Source organism: Rhinolophus ferrumequinum, chromosome 14 (assembly GCF_004115265.2).
Source record: "Rhinolophus ferrumequinum isolate MPI-CBG mRhiFer1 chromosome 14, mRhiFer1_v1.p, whole genome shotgun sequence".
Taxonomy (NCBI): domain Eukaryota; kingdom Metazoa; phylum Chordata; class Mammalia; order Chiroptera; family Rhinolophidae; genus Rhinolophus; species Rhinolophus ferrumequinum.
This window is the reverse complement of record NC_046297.1, coordinates 13,376,441-13,395,997: the sequence shown is the minus strand read 5'-3', so window position 1 is coordinate 13,395,997 and position 19,557 is coordinate 13,376,441. Positions and strand designations below refer to the sequence as shown.

The 19,557-nt window shown below is 40.9% G+C and overlaps 1 protein-coding gene across 11 annotated transcripts in view; it reads left to right on the top strand.

Moving 5' to 3' along the window:
• The window catches only part of CSPP1 (centrosome and spindle pole associated protein 1), a 107,075-nt gene that overhangs the window by 84,258 nt on the left and 3,260 nt on the right, over positions 1–19,557 (top strand). For all 11 annotated transcript variants that reach the window (XM_033126708.1, XM_033126712.1, XM_033126716.1 and 8 more), the window contains 6 exons: positions 3,452–3,591; positions 5,984–6,124; positions 7,564–7,610; positions 9,775–9,838; positions 17,993–18,102; positions 19,326–19,464. In XM_033126708.1, the coding sequence (XP_032982599.1) occupies positions 3,452–3,591; positions 5,984–6,124; positions 7,564–7,610; positions 9,775–9,838; positions 17,993–18,102; positions 19,326–19,464 (641 nt within the window). The remainder of the gene's footprint in view (positions 1–3,451; positions 3,592–5,983; positions 6,125–7,563; positions 7,611–9,774; positions 9,839–17,992; positions 18,103–19,325; positions 19,465–19,557) is intronic.

The window sequence follows — 19,557 nt, the reverse complement described above, 5'->3', positions numbered from 1 at the left end:
GGGAAGAGACAGTTGAAAGACTAGAAGAAGACATAGAGCAGACAGTGTTAAAAGCAATCTACTTACTTTCCTTTCTTCGGCTTCTATAAAGTCAGGCACAGGAATTTAGTCCTTGTGAGGGAAGTGATATAGGAATGGAAGATTTCAGAGTTGAAATAATCAGACAATTTCATTTGAAAGCTATTTTTCATATTTTCCTTCTACAATGGGTTGTTTTCTGAAATACTTATTTTCCAGCAGAGTAACCTACAGACTACCAAATATTTGATCTTTTTTGCCAAAAGGAATCATACATTTTCTAAATCAATGTTCTTCAAACTGTAGGTTGCGGTCTTTTAGTGGGTTATGAAATCAATGTAGTGGATAAGTACCACACTTTCTTTAAAGGATGTCTATTTTTTAAAAAACGAAACAGTCTATTTTGGCATAATTTTAGATGATATAAAACTTGCAAACATAGTAGAGAGTTTCCATATGCCCCGCACCCAGTTTGCCTGTTGACATCTGCCCTTACCAGAGTACACTTGTCACAATCAAGAAGCCGACCTTGAAATGTTACTACTAACTAAATTGCCAGTTTTCTGTTTGTCTCCAGTTTTTCTGTTACTGTCCTCTTTCTGTTCCATGAGCCAGTCGCTGCAGACGGCCATACTGCATTCAGTTGTCGTGCCTCGTCTGTCTGTGTGGGGCGGTCTGTCAGTCTGCCCTTGTTGCCCCTGATGGAACAATGTACGGGAGGACTGGCCAGGTATCCTGTAGCAGGTCTGCCGGCCCAGGCTCCTCTGCTGTTTTCTCATGATTAGACTGGGGTTAAGGGTTTTGGGAAATGATAGCACAGGGGTCCCGCACCGCACCTCACCTCACCTCACCTCACCTCACCTCACCTCATCACAGGTGCACGGCATCCACATGACACCCCTGGGATGGGAACCTTTCTCACTTGGTTACTGTATTATCTGCCAGGTTTCTCCACCTCAGAGTTACTTTTCTTTGGACACAAATCACTAGGAGTGGGGAGGGTGGGATTACACTCCACCTCCGGGATAGGGTGTTACCTACATAGTATGTTTTTAGAATTCTTCTGTAAGAAAGATTTCTTTCTTCTCCCTTCTTTATTTATTCAATCATTTATTTATATCACTGTCTTCTCATGTATGTTTATTTTGTATTTTGGGTTATGATCCAGCACTCCATTATTTATGTTGTTGCTCAGATCGTCGTGGCTTTGGCCATTGGAGCTCTTCCAGGGTTGACTCCTGTGTCCCTTTGACGTGTCCCCATCCTTTGGTTATTTGAGCAGTGCCTTCCTTTCTGGTACTAGCTGGTGCATGAGGACCACCTTGTATTGCCCCTGCCCCAGCCCTACAATCAGCCACTTCTCCACCCGGCCCTCGTTCCTCTTGGGGCAGGAGGTTTAGATGCTGAGTGTGGAGCTGGGTGTGTTGCTGCTCCTGGATGTCAGTGCTTCTAGGTCCTCTTAGTGGGCGAAGCTAGAGAGCACGCCTGTGTCAGCTGAGTTTCAGACTGTGGTGGTTCTGTATCCATCAATGTGTATGTAAATTAAGATCCTGCTGCTGTCTCTGACTCCTTCAGCGTGTGAGGATTTTCCTGTGCATGTTACCTGCCTAGTGTTGCTTTGCTGAGATTTTTGTTGGCATTCTCCAAGCGTGTTCTGGCTACGTAAACAGGGTGAGGACATTTCAAGCGATAGACTGGCTAGATAATGAAATGTTAGCCCAAGGTGGTAATTTCCCATAATTCTTCTATAGTAGGTCAACTACTACTATGTAATCGAGAGATCAGCGCAGTTTTTCTGTACTTACTTTTATGATATTATAAATGCTTAACTATTGCAACTTTCCATATTCTAAACATGCATATTTAATTTCAGTATAATGGATTGTTGACATTTTATTTTCATTCATAAATTAAAAACTGGGCTCTCTTTTGGCAAACCAATATGATTTAAGAAAGAGAAACCAGCCAGCTTTTCAGTTTTCTCATTTGCAAATCATACATGATAATTTCTACCCGATGAGAGTCTAGTGAAGAATAAATAAATACATGCATTTGAAAGTACCTTGTAAATTCTACATGCTAACTTGTTAGATGTGTTAGAATTACCATCATTTAGCAAGAATTGGTTAACTGCATTTACTTGGGTATAATTTTTAATATGTATTGTGATCAGAGACATCTCAGGGTTGGTTCTTTATTCCAATTTTGTTAATAGTTTCACAAAAAGAATCTTTTATTTAATTCACCACATTATTGAGCTCCTACTGTGTGCTAGGCACACAGCAAACACCAGCCAGCTCCCATGCATAGAAAATCTAATAACCGAATTCCTAATTTAGCAACCTGTTTAACTATTGGCATGAATTTTAATGCCTTCTAGAAGCCTGTTTAGTATTAGTTTTGCGATTTAATGAATCTCCATTGCAGTTCCTATTACCCTAGGTGGTTCCCTAGTAGAGGCCTGTATCAGCCTTGAGAAGGTAGTTTTGTGGCCCTGGCGAATCCTTCCCCGGAAAGGAAACTCCAGGCCAGCAGGGGCATTGGCTGGGGAACACACTCCTCCCTTCTAGGTGCCCAGGCAAGATTCAGTGAATAAAGAAACGAAGGCAGGAGTCTGGCCGACTCTCTTACACCCATAGCGTAGCGCTGCATTGTACAAAACGGGCTACCTGGTGCTGAAGGTGCAGCAGGAGATACTTGGTGTTATTGCATTTTCAGGGCTCAAGATGTCATCCCCCATCCCTGTCCTCTCATCGTCACTCCCTCAAAGCCGTAGCAGAAGGCTCCTTTCCCAAGCTCCCCGCCTGTTATATTAATTCCCTAGGTGCCACAGGAATAGAGTGTTAATTACGTCGATATAAAGTTCCCCGAAAGCCTATTGTAGAATCAGTGTTAGGGGCTGTCGGTAACACCTGTTACATTGGGCAGCACATTAATACCGTATTTTTCTGTATAATCTCTATTTTAGGCTAGGGAAGGTAACATTTATTGAGTACCTAATCGTCATGTACTATGAAGTACTATGCTGGGTACTTTACAACATATAATTTCACGTAGTTCTCATGCTCACAAGACTAAAAGGGGCAGACAGTACCTGCATCTCACAGAGGATGAAATCAAGGTCAAAGTGCTGCTGAATAGCAGAGTGCGTCTTTGAATTTTTGTCTCTCTGACCTCAAAGACTGTGATCTTTCTCCTACATGAACATGTTAAGGTAAACTACATCTTCTAATAAGGTACTTCACATCTGAGCGTTTTGAAAGATTATGATGACCCTGTAAATATCCTATTTTTTAATATAAGGCATTAGAAGAATAGATATTAGAGTAAGTTTTTATAATATTCTGGTGAAAGATGCCAGATTTCTTGAGTGAAGTGCGAACTCAGATTTTCTTCCCGTACAACACGCTCATCACGACTGTCACATCTGTAGGAGAAGAGAACGGAACCCCATGGGAATCTTTGACATGGCCCGACATCGGCTGCAAGCGCCGGTCAGGAGACAGTCACCGAAGGGCCTAGACCCTACTACTTTCCAGAATATTCAGGACTTCAGTGAGCTGAAAGATAGAGGTGAGTAGAATGCTGTCTTAAGATACAGTAAGAACATTCTGCCCACATTCAAGCATCATAAAACACGTTTGTACCCTTTTTCTGAAGTTTTACTTGTGATATTTTATGCTGATGGATAAAACGTCCTTATACTCTAGTTCTTCAGTCGACCAGTCTGGTAGACGAAGCTTGGCTTTGCTAAGTATTTTCTTCAGGAGGGCAGATAGTGGGTTAGATAGAGCACAAGGCAGGTGTGAAGGATGGCACTGGGAACTGAATGGAGGGCGGACGGAGCAAGATGAGCATAGGAAAGAGACTGAGGCAGAGAAGCCAGAGTGACTGGAGGAAAAGCAGAACGTGGTGCCCTGAGAGCTGAGGGCAGACACTGTATCGACGAGGCATTGTCCAAGGTGAGTAATGGAGAGTATCAGCTGGATCACAGGCCATTGGTGACATCAACTAGATCTTTCTGTGGAATTTTTTATGGAATCGGAAGCCAATTAGCTTTGGGTTGAGGATTGAATAGGAGGCAAGTGTTGGAAGCAATGAGCAGAAGCTTGGCTGGGAGGGAGAGAAGCGTCCAGAGCTGGAGGAATGTTTTGGATGCTAATGTGAAGAGATGTTATAGGAGGAAGGAGTGATTGTTGGCAAGAGCAGGGTCCCTGAGTAAACAGGAGGACATGTAGGATTTTGAAGGAAGGTTGTAGAGAAGGTTTGATATAGGAGGAGCAGGAGAGAAAGCTTATTCGGGAAGTGGCCAAGGTACAGAGGCCTGGGAGACTGACAATGTGTACAGGAACCAATGTTCCATGTGGTATTTCTTTAGGAACATTCAACCCGGTAAGTGTTGGAGTGGAGGAGGCCAATTGTTGGATGTGTGTTCATAGGACCTATACCAGATAAACCAGAATTTAAACTGTTCTTTTTCATATTTTTAAAAGTAATATTTACTAAACAAAGTTTTAGACACAGAAAGATGGAAAGAGAGAAAGATCACTTTCCTTAAGCTACCTAAATATAAATACACCATTAATATTTTGGATGTTTTCTAATCTTCTTTTGAGCCTAATTCAAACAAACAAAAACAAAACAAAACAAAAAAACAAGATATAGTTGTGTTATATAATTTTGTGATTTCTTTTACTTGGATTTAGAAGTGTCATCAATTACATATACCATAGTTATTTTTCTATGCTATGATTTATTGATCACTTACTATCAATAAATCACTTCCAGGAATTGTATGAAGCCAGTGGGTATCAGAGTTTGGTCATGGAATCTGTGAGGTCAAAAGTGGTTTTATTATAAACTAAGATGCTATTTGTTTCATTTTTATTGTCCCGGGTGTGTACAGGTTTTCCAGAGGTTGTAGGCATGTGATGACTGCATTGCTCGCAGGCTAACAGAGTGTGTGCTTGTGTGTTCTCACGTTTTGAAAACTTCTTAGTGTTAATTTCTAATGTGTGTGTGTGTGGGGGGGAATCCTCGATTTTTGAGTATAAAGAGGTCTTGTAAACCAAAAAAGGTTTAAACCATAAAGATGGAGCCATTCATTTCCTTATATGATCACATGTAGTCCTCATTCATTTGTGTGACTTAGTTGTTGATATTTTGTTTTTCACAGAGAGGAAACTGAGTCTGGAGGCAGTGAAGTCAGGGTCCAATCCAAGTTCATGTGTCCAGTCTCTTCTGTTCACTTTGCTCTTAACCATTTTTTAATTCTTTGTTATTCCACAGGCTTCCCAGTTTTCACTATTATTTTGATAATTTCTGATCATAAAGCTTTTTACACATTAGGGATAATTGCTTTAAATTATATCCCAGTGGTATAATTATATCAAAGGGAACAATATTTTCGAGGCTTTTAAAATCTATAGACTAAATTTTTTAAAATCATGTTTAACATTTTCATTCTGATCAATTGATACTCTTGAATTTACGGCATGGGTGAATTCTTCGACTGTCATTTCCTCCAGTGATGGCATCCCTTCTAAAGTTCTAGCCAGTCTGCTTTTATCTTGCTCTCTGCATGTTTGCAAGGGCTCCAATGTTACCTGGCTAGTAACATATTCTAATTTTTCAGTATGTTATAGGGATCGGCTGTGCATACAGGGTCTGCCAGCGGGATAGACCTGTACAGTTAGTTGCCTTGCTATACGCTTGGTGGCATCTTGGGCGCGTGGGGTGGCAGGGATGGACAATGCTTCCATAAGCTGTTGCTTGTCCTGGAGGCTCCCTTATAATGTTGGCAAGTTGGAAAAGGCATTTATTTAAAGAATACTAATTTTGTGTCCCTTAGTTTTATGATGACATCATGTCCTTTGACTTTGGTGATGTTCCATCATTTATATTGTTCCTTGATTTTGAAATTAGATGACTCATAGGTTTCTTACAACTTATTTTTCTGCACCAGATTCAGAAACACGATTTGACCTGAAACTTATGTACCCGGATCCTCCGAGAGATCGTCACACCTTAGAGATTCAGCAGCAAGCTCTGCTGAGAGAGCAGCAGAAGAGACTGAATAGAATGAAAATGCAGGACGGCGCTGAAGGTAAGAAATAACTGTTACGGCTTCCAGTCGTGATGGGCTGTTCTGTGCTGGCTTGCTTTCTCCATCTCTCGTACTGATTTCTGCCCCAGGCGGGGTCTTTCCACTGATAGCTCTGTGCTCACTGTGAGGCCTGGGGTCAGGTATCCTCGTGTGACATCGCACTGGGAATTAGGAAGCAAGGGAGGAATGCTAAGCAAAGTCCGCAGTGCCCCAAGAAAGAGCATTTCTCTATCGTGTGTGTGTGTTCATTTTTCATACAGCAGTAATCTGGAAAGCATCTGCTTATCCGCCATTGAAGAAGTTAGATGCTGAAAAGTATAAATGTGATGAATGCTGCAGAGAAATCCAGGGTCCCTTGGCGGTGTGTACATGGGGTGGGCGCTCGGGCACCTGGAGGCAGAGTGGAGCCCGTTGCCTCAGAGCTTCGGTGGTCCCTGCTGGCGGGACCCTCACATGTATTTCACCGGCATCGCCAGCCGTCAGGCCTTTGAGGGGTTACCATGGAAAAGGCATCATACAAACGCAACAGTCAGGCAACAAGAGGAGGAGAGAGTCCTGTGAGTCGTATTTAGGAAAATTTCAGACCCTACTGGGGCAGGCTGCCTGGCCTGCAGAATCTGAGGAATGTTCTTTGACCGCACAAGACAGTGTCCCTGAGTAAGCGGGGCAGCGCTCTAGGCCCATGTCACAGGTCAGACTTAGACAAAGATGGATACAGGGGGCATTTTCCCTCCATCTGATTCAGGATAGCCTAAATTCTATGATAAATAGTGGGCATATCATCAGGAGAGAAGAGAGAAGAATGAAGCAGATACATTCAGCCTTTATACCCATTTTGGTGGGATTTTTCTTTAGAAGACCCAGCTGATGATCTGATTTGGTACCATCCTGGTAACCAGATTAGCTCAGAAGTCGTCCCCAGGTGGATAGAGGTGTGTTTCGGCACTGAGGGTACCCATTCCCCCAGCAGCCACCTCCCAACGTCTGACAAACACTGGGATGACTTACTTCATAAGAATATGGTTTAACTATGACACAGTCACATTCAGCCAGCTGCCTGGAATCGGAGTAGCTTCCTCCAGTTTCAGTGCGGAAGCCTGTTTACCTCTGCTCAACACCCTTCTACACAGATTGTAGAAATCTGAGGAGATGGGGAAGAATCCTGTAGATTTTCTTTGTCTGTAGGTATCAGTTTTAAGTTCATAGTGATTTTACTTCTTTATATTCACTAATGTGAATGGAAGAATTGTATCCAACTAGAATGGATGCTGAGTTATATTTATTAATAAATGAGTAGTATCTTAAAAACATTCTGAAACGTGATAGTTGAGAAGTGATTTCTAGGAGAAAGCTAGTCACAAGAGATATTCTACAATTTGTTTTTATTTTTTCAATGTTTTTCTGACCTTTTCATTTGTTTTGTTCTCCGTTGACTGTAGAGGGCTTGGATGCTATCCCAGCTGCTAAAATGCAAGACCAAAGAATGGTAAGGAGCCAGTTACAATTTTTCAAGCTATTGGGGGACAAAAGTTTTCAGGAATATAAGTGAGTATTCCAATTTTGAATTTTCAGGAATACTGAATTAAGAAAGATTTAAAATCTTGTCTCATCACTGCAGTGGGTAGAGATGTATTAGTATAATACGTAGACAGAGTATGTTGTAATGTACCTAATAGCTAAGAACCAGACTCCAGCTCGAGGCTGTTCAAGCTCATTTGTTTTTAGCCGTGTGGCTTCAGGCAAGGCATTTAATCTTTCTGTGACTCAGCTTCCTCATCTGTAAAATGGGATAATAGTACTTGCCTCTGAGGGTGGCTGTAAGGATTAAATTCAATAATATTTGCACAACACATAGGGACAGGCCTAGCATGTAAAAATTTAATGTTTATTAAATAAGAAATAGCTCAAGAGTTGTTGCGAGAATGTGAGATAAATACTGAAAGCCCTGGACTAGGTCCTGGCCTGTAATGAGTGTGGGATTGTGTTTGTTGTCGATACAAGTAGTAGAGGTGGGAGTCTATGTACAAGGAGTGGGGAGGCCCATGAAGAAAATACGGGTGTCATTCTTACCCTGAGGAGGTGACATCTGTGCAAAGACTGAAAAAAGGTAAGGGATGAGCCATTGTCACTCCACAAATACATGCTGAATACTTACTGTGGGCCAGATACTCTCGGTGCTGGGGCTACAGGAGTGAACGAAGAATAGAAATCCCTGTCCTCTGAGGGCTTACTTTCTGGTAAGCAGGAGAGACAATCAAATATATAGTATCTTAAATTGTGGGGCTCTGGAGAAAACCGTAAGCCAGGAAAGGGTACTGGGGGTGACAGTTTACAATGTGAAATAGAGTGGTCATGAAAGTTCTCACTGAGTAGGTAACATTCACATAAGGACATCAGGGAGGTGGCCATGTGAAATATCCGGGACACATCTGCAGGAAGCAGAGGCCCCAGGAGGGGGCAGGCCTGCTGTGTCTCAGGAGCAGTGAGAAGGCCGGGAGGCTGGAGAGCCATGAGCAAGTTGGACAGGGGAGGGCAGACTGCAGAGCCTCACGGGCTCTCAGAGGGTTTTGCCTTTACACGGTGACTGTACCACGATCCGTTTCATGTTTTAACATGATCACTGACTGCTGTTTATTGGGAATAGACAGGGGTCAGGGGGCTTCTACTATAATCTAGGGTAAGAGGTAAGGTGACAGAGCCTGGGGTGGAAGCAGTGGGAGTGGTCAGAAGTGGCTGCATTTATTTGGAAAGGAGACCTGATAGGATTTTTGACATATTGGATGTGAGGTATGAGAGGAGTCAAAGATGGGCTTCAAGGTTTTGGTTGGGAGTTGCTATTTACAGAGATTGAGAAATAGGAGAAACAAATGTAGGGGTGGGGGAGAAAACCAGGAACTTAGTTTTAGACATAGGAAGTTTGAGACACCTATTAGACAAACAGTTGGAGCTGGTGAGTAGCAGGTAAGAGACAGAATTCAAGGGAAAAGATCAAGGTTGGAACTAAACTTACTCTTCACACACACTAATGATACAGGTAGAGTTATCCCCATTTTCCGATTATAAAAGCAAGACTCAGCTAGGCTGTTAGTTACCCAGGGTTACCAGTTGGCAGCTGTTAGTGCTTGATTTGGGAGGTACTTGACATTTATTTCTCTGAAGTTCACAACAAAGGATGCTTATTTCTGTTTACATAAGAGGAAACTGCCAGCCCACGGACACACAGTCAGCAAGCAGTAAAACCCACATCTGAACCCAGGCTGGATGCTAGAGGTCCTCCTGTGCCCATAGTACCTGGCCCGAGACACACTGCAGCAATATTTCTCAGTGGAAAGATACTGAAATTAAACATCTAGGATTTTGGTTAAAATCCTGGATTAATAATATCATAGTCTGTTGAGTAGAAACTCAGCATAAACCAACCGTTTATCTTGATTGTTACAAAAATGCTAATAAATTTTGGGCTCCTCATTTTCCTTAATATAGAAGGGGTTTTCCTATATTTTCTGAGCGTTGGAACATAGTGTAGGAGGCAAGAAGCCATTCTGTTGTGCTAATTTTGGAAACAGTGGAGACTTGTGCCTCTCAATACAAATTTCTTTTTCCACTCAGGACTAATAAAAATAGTAATTAATATATGATATTTCTTTTAGCCCAGAGATGACACTAATGATTTCTTGAAAAATTCATTATTGGAATCCGATAGTGCTTTTATTGGTGAGTATATTTATCAATCTCTTAATAGTTTAAAATTATTTCTATTTCTTTTAAATGTTTTTATTCATACTTACAAAACTGGTACCTTATTTATTGTTGTGCAACGTGGTAAAAAAAAATATTTTGTTTTACTAACTTAGTGAATAATTATCAAATATGACAAGTTTTCAAAATCAAAATAACTAAAATAGACTTTAAAAGTCATAGTAAGGACTTCTGGTCAAGATGGCAGAGGAGGTAAACGCTGAGAAGCACCTGAACATTAGCTGTACAGAAGCCCTGCAACGAAGGATATAAAGAAGCAGCCACGAGGTGACTGGAAGGAGGAGCGGAGACGCAGAACAAGCAGGCCCCAGCCCCACGGTGTGGGGGTTACGAATCAGGAGGGATCTGCCTCCTGCAGAGGTGCCCGCTCAGGAGCGAGGGGGCCCATCCCCCACTAGGCTGCCCAGCCAGGGCCCCATTGCCGGGCAGAGGAGTCCTCATGACATGTGGCTGTGAAAACCAGTGGGGCCTGTGGCTGAGTGACAGGGCTGCTGCAGTGCCAGAGGCTCCTCTTGAGGGACCCACGCACAGACTCGCTTGCTCAAACTCAGTCGCTCTAAGCTGGCGGGGCCAGCAGCTCAAAAAGCGCCAGGGACGTACGGGGAAGAACTGAAGGACTAGCTTCAGGGTGAGGGCTGAGGGGCTTGCAGCTCTTTGGGGACCAAAGCCCTGGCAGGTGCCATTGTGCCTTTGGTGAGTGTTCTTCCCACCCCGCCAGCAGGCGCCAAATCTGAGCTCTGCATTCACCTGCTAATAGCAGTGGCTCTGGTGAATCCAAGACCCCACCGAACTCGCACACCCAGCCAGAGCCTCTTCCATCAGCCGCGGCTCACAGGCAGCCTGTATGGGCTCAGGCTCTGAACTTGCCTCAAATCTCTCAAAGGTCTACAAACTCCAAACAAGTAGTGGCTGGCCTTGGTAAGTGGCCCCACGCCTGACACAAGCTGTAGCCACTGTTGGCTTGGAATGTAGGTGCAACTAAGCAGCCTCAGCTCCTATCGGGGTGCCCAGTGCTAGTGGCACTGTCCTTTCCCAAGCATCTCCAGTCCTAGCACAAGTGGCATCAACTGCAGATCACGTTATAGCTCCCACCAGGGGAGCACAAACAGGCTGACGTTGGCTTGCACCAGAACCCCTCCTAAGAGGCTCCAGAATCAGCACCCCCTGTGGACAACTTCAGACCACAGCACCACCCAACCAGCTCCACAAACAACACACCTGAAGGGCAGATTCGCCTGGCACCAGAGACCCGATAAAGAGACTCCTGCTCCCACGGGAGCGGGATCAGCTCCCACAGAACATCCGGTCTGCTGTAATCACAGCCAGTCACCTGGAGGCTCAGTCCCACCCACTGATGTCCCAGCATCAATCAAGGCTCAACTACAACAGGAGGGCGCACACAGCCCACAAAAGAATTTAAAAAGAATGCCAAGAAGATAAATATGAAGAAGGTAAAGACTGGTGATTTTAGAATGTGTTCCAACTTAAGAGACTGTGATAAACATAGCCTGGTATATATGAAGCACATGGTAACCACAAACCAAAAATCTACAAGAGAGATACAAGAAATAAACAGAGAAAGGAATCCAAACAATACTGTAGAAAGTCAGCAATGTACAAGATGAGAGCAAGAGAATAAGTAACAGCTACAAAAATAAGCAGAAAACAAAATGGCAATAATTACATACCTATCAATAATTAAGGTATAAATGGACTGAATGCTCCAATCAAAAGACACAGGGTGGCTGAATGGATTAAAAAAACAAGCCATATATATTCTGCCTATAAGAGACCCACTTTTGAGAAAAATAAATACAGACTGAAATTAAGCGGATGGAAAAAGATATTTTGTGCAAATGGAAACAGAAAAGCTGGGGTAGCAATACTTATATTAGAAAAATAGACTTTAAAACAAAGGCTGTAATAAGAGACAAGGACATTTCATAATGATAAAAGGATTAATCCAACAAGAGAATATTATTTTTGTAAACATTGACACAGCCAACATAGGAGCACCTGAATATATAAAGCAAATATTGATAGACATAAAGAGAGCAATCAATAGTAATACAGTCAGAGTCGGGGACTTGAACACCCCATGACATCAATGGATAGAGCATCTGGAAAGAAAATCAATAAGGAAATAGTGGCCTTAAATGACACATTAGGCCAGATGCCTTAAATTTTTAGTACACTTCAGCCAAAAGCAATAGTATACACATTCTTTTCAAGTGCACATGGAACATTTTCCAGGATAGACCGCATGTTAGGCCACAAAGCAAATCTCAATAAACTTAAGAATACTGAAATCGTATCATCATCTTCTCTGATCATGATGGTATGAAACTAGAAATCAATTACAAGAGGAAAACCAAAAAACACACAAACACATGGAGGCTAAACAACATGCTACTTAACAACAAAATCAAGGAAGAAATCAGAAAATACCTTGAGACAAATGAAAATGAAAATACAATAACCCAAAATCTGTGGGACATAGCCATAAAAGTTCTGAAGGAAATTTAGAGCAATACCAGCCTTCTTCAAGAAACAAGAAAAATCTGAAAAACTCTAACCTTTCACCTAGAAAGGAACTAGAAAAAGAATAAACAAAGCCCAAGGTGAGTAGAAGAAAGGAAATAAAGATCAGAGCAGAAATAAATGAAATAGTCTAAAAAAAGAACAGAAAAGATCAATAAAGAGCTGGTTCTTTGAAAAGATAAACAAAATTGGTAAATCTATAGCTAGACTCAAAAAAAAGAGAGAGGGCCCAAATGAAATCAGAAATGAACGAAGAGAAGTTACAGTGGATACCACAGAAATACAAAGAATTATAAAAGAATACTATGTAAAGCTATGTGCCACAAAACTGGACTACCTAGGAGAAATGGACAAGTTCTTGGCATACAGCCATCCAAGACTGAAACAAAAATTAGAAAACCTGAATTGACTGATCACTAGTAAGGAAATTTAAATAGTAATCAAAAATCTCCCCAAAAACAAAAGTCCAGATGGCTTCACTGGTGAATTCTGAGCATTCAAAGATCTAACATCTATCCTTCTGAAACTCTTCAAAAAAAAAATTAAAGAGGAGGGAATGCCTCCTAACTCATTTTACAAGGCCAACATTACCCTGAAACCATAAACAGGCAAGGACATAACACAAAAAGAAAATTACAGGCCAGTATCTCTTACAAATGAATATACATGCAAAAATCCTCAACAGAATACTAGCAAATTGAAGACATTAAAAGGACCATAGACCATGAAGAAGTGGGATTCATTTCAGGAATGCAAGAATGGCTTAACATCGCAAATCAATCAACATGATATAAATCACATTAACAAAATGTGGGATAAAAATCATATGATTGTATCAGTTTGACAAGATACAGCATCCATTTGTTTGACAAAAGCGTTTGACAAGATACAGCATCCATTTATGATAAACTCAGTAAGATGGGTATAGAAGGAAAGTACTCAACATAATTAGGGCCATGTATGACTAACTCAGTGGTGAAAGCTAACATCATACTCAATGGTGAAAAATTGAAAGCTTTCCTCTAATATCAGGAACAGGAACAAGAATGCCCACGCCAACCACTTTTATTCAACATAGGACTGGAAGTCCCAGCCAGAGCAATTAGGCAAGAAAAAGAAAAGGCATCCATATTGGAAAGGAAGAAGTAAAACTGTCACAGATTTTGCAGATAACATGATTTTATATAGAGAAAACCTTACAGACTGCATTAAAAAACTATTAGAAATAATAAATGAATACAGTAAGGTTGCAGGATAGAAAATCAATATACAAAAGTCTGTTGTGTTTCTTTATACTAACAATGAGGTATCAAAGAAATGAAGAAAATCCCATTTATAATCGCAAGAAAAATAAAATACCTAGGAAAAAATGTAACAAAGGAGATGAAATACCTGTATACTGAAAACTACAAGACATTGTTGAAAGAAATTGAAGACACAAGAAATGGAAAGGTATTCTGTGCTCATGGATTAGAAGAATTAATATTGTCAAAATGTCCATATTACGGAAGTCTTGCGAACTTGTTTGCGAACTTGTTACAATGATGTTACTAATCTTTTTTTTGATATCAGAGGGATTATTCATTATGAATTTGTACCAGCTGGACACACAGTTAACCAAGGTTACTATTTGGAAGTGCTCAAAAGGCTGCGTGAAAAAGACGACCTGAACTTTTTTGCCAACAATTCATGGCTCTTGCATCACAACAACGCACCCGCTCACACCGCACTGTTTGTGGGGTAGTTTTTAGCCAGTAAACAAATAACTGTATTGGAACACCCTCCCTTCTCACCTGATCTGGCCCCCAATGACTTATTTTTTTACTCAAAGATAAAGGAAATATTGAAAGGAAGACATTTTGATGACATTCAGGACATCAAGGGTAATACGACAGCTCTGATGGCCATTCCAGAAAGAGTTCCAAAATTGCTTTGAAGGGTGGACTAGGTGCTGGCATCAGCGCATAGCTTCCCAAGGGGAGTACTTGGAAGGTGACCATAGTGATATTCATCAATGAGGTATGTAGTACTTTTTCTAAGATGAGTTCGCAAGCTTAATTGTCAGACCTCGTACAGAAAGTAATCTGCAGATTCAATGCAATCCCTATCAAAATCCAAATGGCGTTATTCACAGAAATAGAACACATAATCCTAACATTTGTATACAATCACAAAAGACCCCGAATTGCCAAAGCAATCCTGAGAAAAAAATAAAACTGGAGATATGACACGCCTTGATTTTAAACTGTACCATAAAGCTATAGCAATCAAAACAGTATGATATTGTCATGAAAACAGACCATTGGAACAGAATTGAGAGCCCAGGAATAAATCCACACATATGTGGGTAATTTATGGCAAAGGAGCCAAAAGTATGCAATGGAGAAAGGAAATTCTCTTTAAATAAATGCTGTTGGGAAAACTGGAAAGCCACATGCAATAGAGTGAAACTGGACCACCATCTTACACCAGACACAAAAATAAACTCAAAATGGACTAAAGACTTCAATGCAAGACCTGAAACAATAAAGGAGATAGAAGAAAACATCGGCACTAAGCTTCTAGGTATTAGTTTCAGCGGTGTTTTTGTGAATTTGACTCCAAAAGCAAGGGAAACAAAGAAATAAGTGGGACTACATTAAACTGAAAATTTCTGCACAGCAAAGGAAAGCACCAACAAAAACACAAAGGCAACCAACTGGGAGAAGATATTTACAAATGCTACTTCTGATAAGGGGTTAATATTAAAAAAATATAAAGAACTGATACAACTCAACAAAAAAACAATGACTAAAAAATGGGCAGAGGATCTGAATAGACATTTACAAGGAAGATGGACAGATGGCCAAAGAGACATGAATAGATGTTCAACGTCAGTAATTATTAGGGAAATACAAATCAAAACCACAATGAGCTATCACCTCATACCTGTTAGAATGGCTATCATCAAGAAGACAAGAAGTAAGTGCTGGAGAGGATGTGGAAAAAGGGAACCCTCATACACTGTCGGTGGGATTGTAAATTGGTGCAGCCACTGTGGAAAACACTATGGAGGTTCCTTAAAAAATTAAGAAAGGAACTATCACATGATCCAACAGTTCCTCTCCTGGGTATTTTCCAAAGAATATGAAAACACAAATTTGAGAAAGATGTATGTACCCCCGTGTTCATTGCAGCATTATTTATAATAGCCAATTTATGGAAACAACCTAAGTGTCCATCAATGCATGAAGGGATAAAGAAGATACGATTATATATATGTGTGTGTGTATACACACGGACACAATGGATAATAATGACCCATAAAAAAGATGAAATATTTCCATGTGGGACAGCATGGATGTATCTTGAGGGATTATTCTAAGTGAAATAAGTCAGACGGAAAAGGACAAAGTCCATATGGTTTTACCCAAATGGAATATAAAACAAAGTAACAATGAACTAATAAAATAAAAATAAACTCATAGATACAGACAACAGAATGATGGGGTTACCAGAAGGGAAGGGGGGAGGGTGAAATGGGTAAAGGGGGTCAAATATATGGTAACAGAAGGTAAAAATCTAGACTTTTGGTGATTAGCAATCAATACGGTATACAGATAATGAATTCTGATGTTGTATACATGAAATGTATATATTAACCAATGTTACCTCAATAAAAACTTAGAAATCCCAAACACCCCACAATATCATTTAGCACCCCCCTCAGAAAAGAAATCCTTAATATAAATCTTACCCCTCCAAAAAAAGATTTATATGAGGACAACTACAAATTCTTGAAAGAAATAAAAGAACTAAATAAATGGAGAGATAATATTCCATGTTCATGGATTGTCAATCTGTCAATTCTATATTATCAATATGTCAGTTCTTCCCAACTTGATCTATAGATTCATTGCAATCCCAGTCAAAATCACAGCATGCTATTTTGTGGATAACTGATTCTAAAATGTATATGGAGAGGAAAAAGAACCCACACAATATCGAAAAAGAAAAACAGAGTCAGAGGACTAACACTGCCTGACTTCAGGACTTACTATAAAGTTATAGTAATCAGGACAGTGTGGTATTGGGAAAATAACAGACAAATCAGTGGAACAGAATGGCGAGTCCAGAAACAAGTATAGTCAACTGCTCTTTGAAAAAAGAGCATTGCAACTGAGGAAAGATAGTCTTTTCAACAAATGGTCCTAGAGCTGGACATCTACATACAAAAAAAAAATCCAGACGCAGGCCATACACCCTTCACAAACATCACCTAAAATGGACCATAGGCCTAAATGTAAGACGCAGAACTGTAAAACTCATAGAAGATAACATAGGAGAAAACTTAGAACTTGACGATGGCAGTGACTTTCTGGATGTAACAACAAGGGCACACTCCATGAGAGTAATAATTGGTAAACTAGACTTCATTAAAAAGGAATGCACTGTGAAAGACAAATTCAAGGGAATGAGAAGACAAGCTATAGACTGGGAGAAAGTACTTAGAACAGATAAACCTGATAAAGGACTGTTATCTAAAATATATGAAGAACTCTTAAAACTCACCAATAAGATAATTACCCAATTAAGAGATGGGCGAAAGATCCAAACAGACATAAGATGGCATCAGAGAAATGCAAATTAACACAACGATGAGACGCCCTGCACCCCTGTTAGAATGGCCATAATCTAAAACTGGCAACACCAAACGCTGTGAGGACGGGGAGCAGCAGGAACCTGCACTCATTGCTGGTGGGGATGCAGAACGGTGCAGCCACTTTGGACGACCATGCGGCGCTTTCAGGTAAAGTAAACACTCACTGCAGTCGCACCACTACGCTGTACACCTGAAACTAATGTAATGTTGAAGGTCAAGTGTAACTGAAAGTTAAAAAAAGATTTAAAAGCTGGACATATATTGGTGAGGATGTGGGGAAACTAGAACCACTTTTGAAAATGGTTTGGTAGTTTCTCAAAGGCTAAATGTAGAGTTACCATAATACCCAGCAATTTCACTCCTCGGAATAGATCCCAAAGAAATAAAAACATGGCCACAAAAAGACATGTACATGAATGTTCATAATTGCATTATTAATAATTGCCAACTAGAAACAGTTAAAATGTCCATCAGCTGGTGAATGCAGAGAGAAAAGGTATGGATCCATTATGACAGTCTATTTAGCTATAAAAAAGAACGAACTGATAAATGGTACAACATAGATGAACCTCACACATTACGCTGAGTGAAAGACGTGACGTTGTCGAGTTCCATTTCTGTGGAATCTCAGGAAAGGTAAAGCTGTTGAGAATGACAGCAGATCCGTGTTCACTGGGCTGGGCAGGTGGGAGAGGAGTGATTGCCAGGGAACACAGGCTACGTTGTAGTGACAGAACTGTTCTCAAAGTGGGTTATAGTGATGATGGCACAATTCTGTAAAAATCACTGAACTACGTACATTAGAGTGGGTGAATTTTATTATCTGTAACTAACGTCTTAATAAAGCTAAAAGTCGTCTTCGTTTAGCTGAGAAAGAGGCTGAAAACGGGGATTGTTAAGAGTTGTGCCTTGTGTGGTCCTTCCAGGTGCTTATGGCGAGACGTACCCTGCCTTTGAGGAGGACACGTTCCTTCCACCATCACAGTTGCCCTCTGCCCGGGAACGCAGGAGGAACAAACAGAAGGGCCTGGGCTTTGTACGTATGAGACGTCCTTTTCTCTTTTTCCTTCTCAGTTTACGAGGGGGAGGTCTGGGTTCTGACCCATGCGGAGTTGGTGCGGTCCAGCGAGCTTTAAAAAGCACGCGTCTGGAATGCGGGTCTCACGGGTCTGACTCGAGGCTCTACCGCCCAGTAGCTGGGTGGCCTTCAGCAGGTCACTGAAGTCAGTGCCTTGGCTTCTTCAGAGGGGTATTTTCCTACTTCCGAGGGGACTCTCAGTGGAAGCCTAGTGCCTGGCACAGTCTCTGCTCTATAAATGCTAATTCCTTACCCTCACCTCCCTCTGGAGAACACGGATTTCAGAGAAGGCAAACGAAGTATCTGACGTGTGACGGAAAGCCTGCTACGTCAGGCACCTACGCCTATTGTGTAGACAGCTTCCTTTTGGTCACATAACTTTCCAAAGGTCACACAGACAGGAAGGCCTATATTCAAACCCTATAGTATAGCCAATAAAATGTACAGGCTTTGGGCAATTTCTTCAACTCTGTTTCCTTATATATGACGTGGATAGTTACGTAATATACGCAGAGCATTTAGTACTGAGTCAAGTATGCAGGAAGCTCTGCAGAAATGACAAGTGCTGTTATTAGCGTTACTATATGGACATCTTTACCAGACGGCAGTAATTTGGTTGTTTCTCTAGGAACCACTAACCTACTTTGTCTCTATAAAGTTGCCTTTTCTGGACCCATGAGATCATACAATATTTGGTCATTTGTGACTGGCTTGTTTCCAAAGGTCATCTAAATTACAACATGTCAGTACTTAATTCCTTTTTATTGCTGAATAACATTCTATATATGGATATTCCCTGTCGTTTATCCATTCAGCACCTGATGGACATTTGGGTTGTTCCCATTTTTTTCTGCTTTTAACATTCATGTACAAGTGTTTTAATGTTTTCATCTCTTTTGCGTGTATTCCTAGTAGAATTGTTGGGTTAGATGGTAACTGTTTTAGCATTTTGAGGAACTCAGGCTGTTTCCCACCTTTATCCAGTCTGGCAGCATTTATATGTTATGAGAAATGCAATACCTTCATCTGAGCCTGTATGGATAAATATGTACGCTATAGATATCCATTTGTTTCATTTTATACATCACACTACATGTATCGAGGGCAAGAACGTGATTTGATTCATTGATTTATGCTGAGCATTTTATGATCATTTCTGAAATTCTGTTTTCTAACTGCAGGATAACAGTCGTCCTAATGTACCACCAGATGGTCTCTCTTTAAAATCTGTATCCAGTGTAAATATTGATCAGATTAGAATGAGAAATGAGGAACGAATGCGAAGATTGAATGAACTTCAAAATAAACCTATTAATACAGGTAAAGGCCAAGTTGAACGGCCTACAGCAAATTCTAAGAACTCTTAACCTGCTCACGTGGGGGTTTCCACTGATGGCTGGGGGACAGATGGAA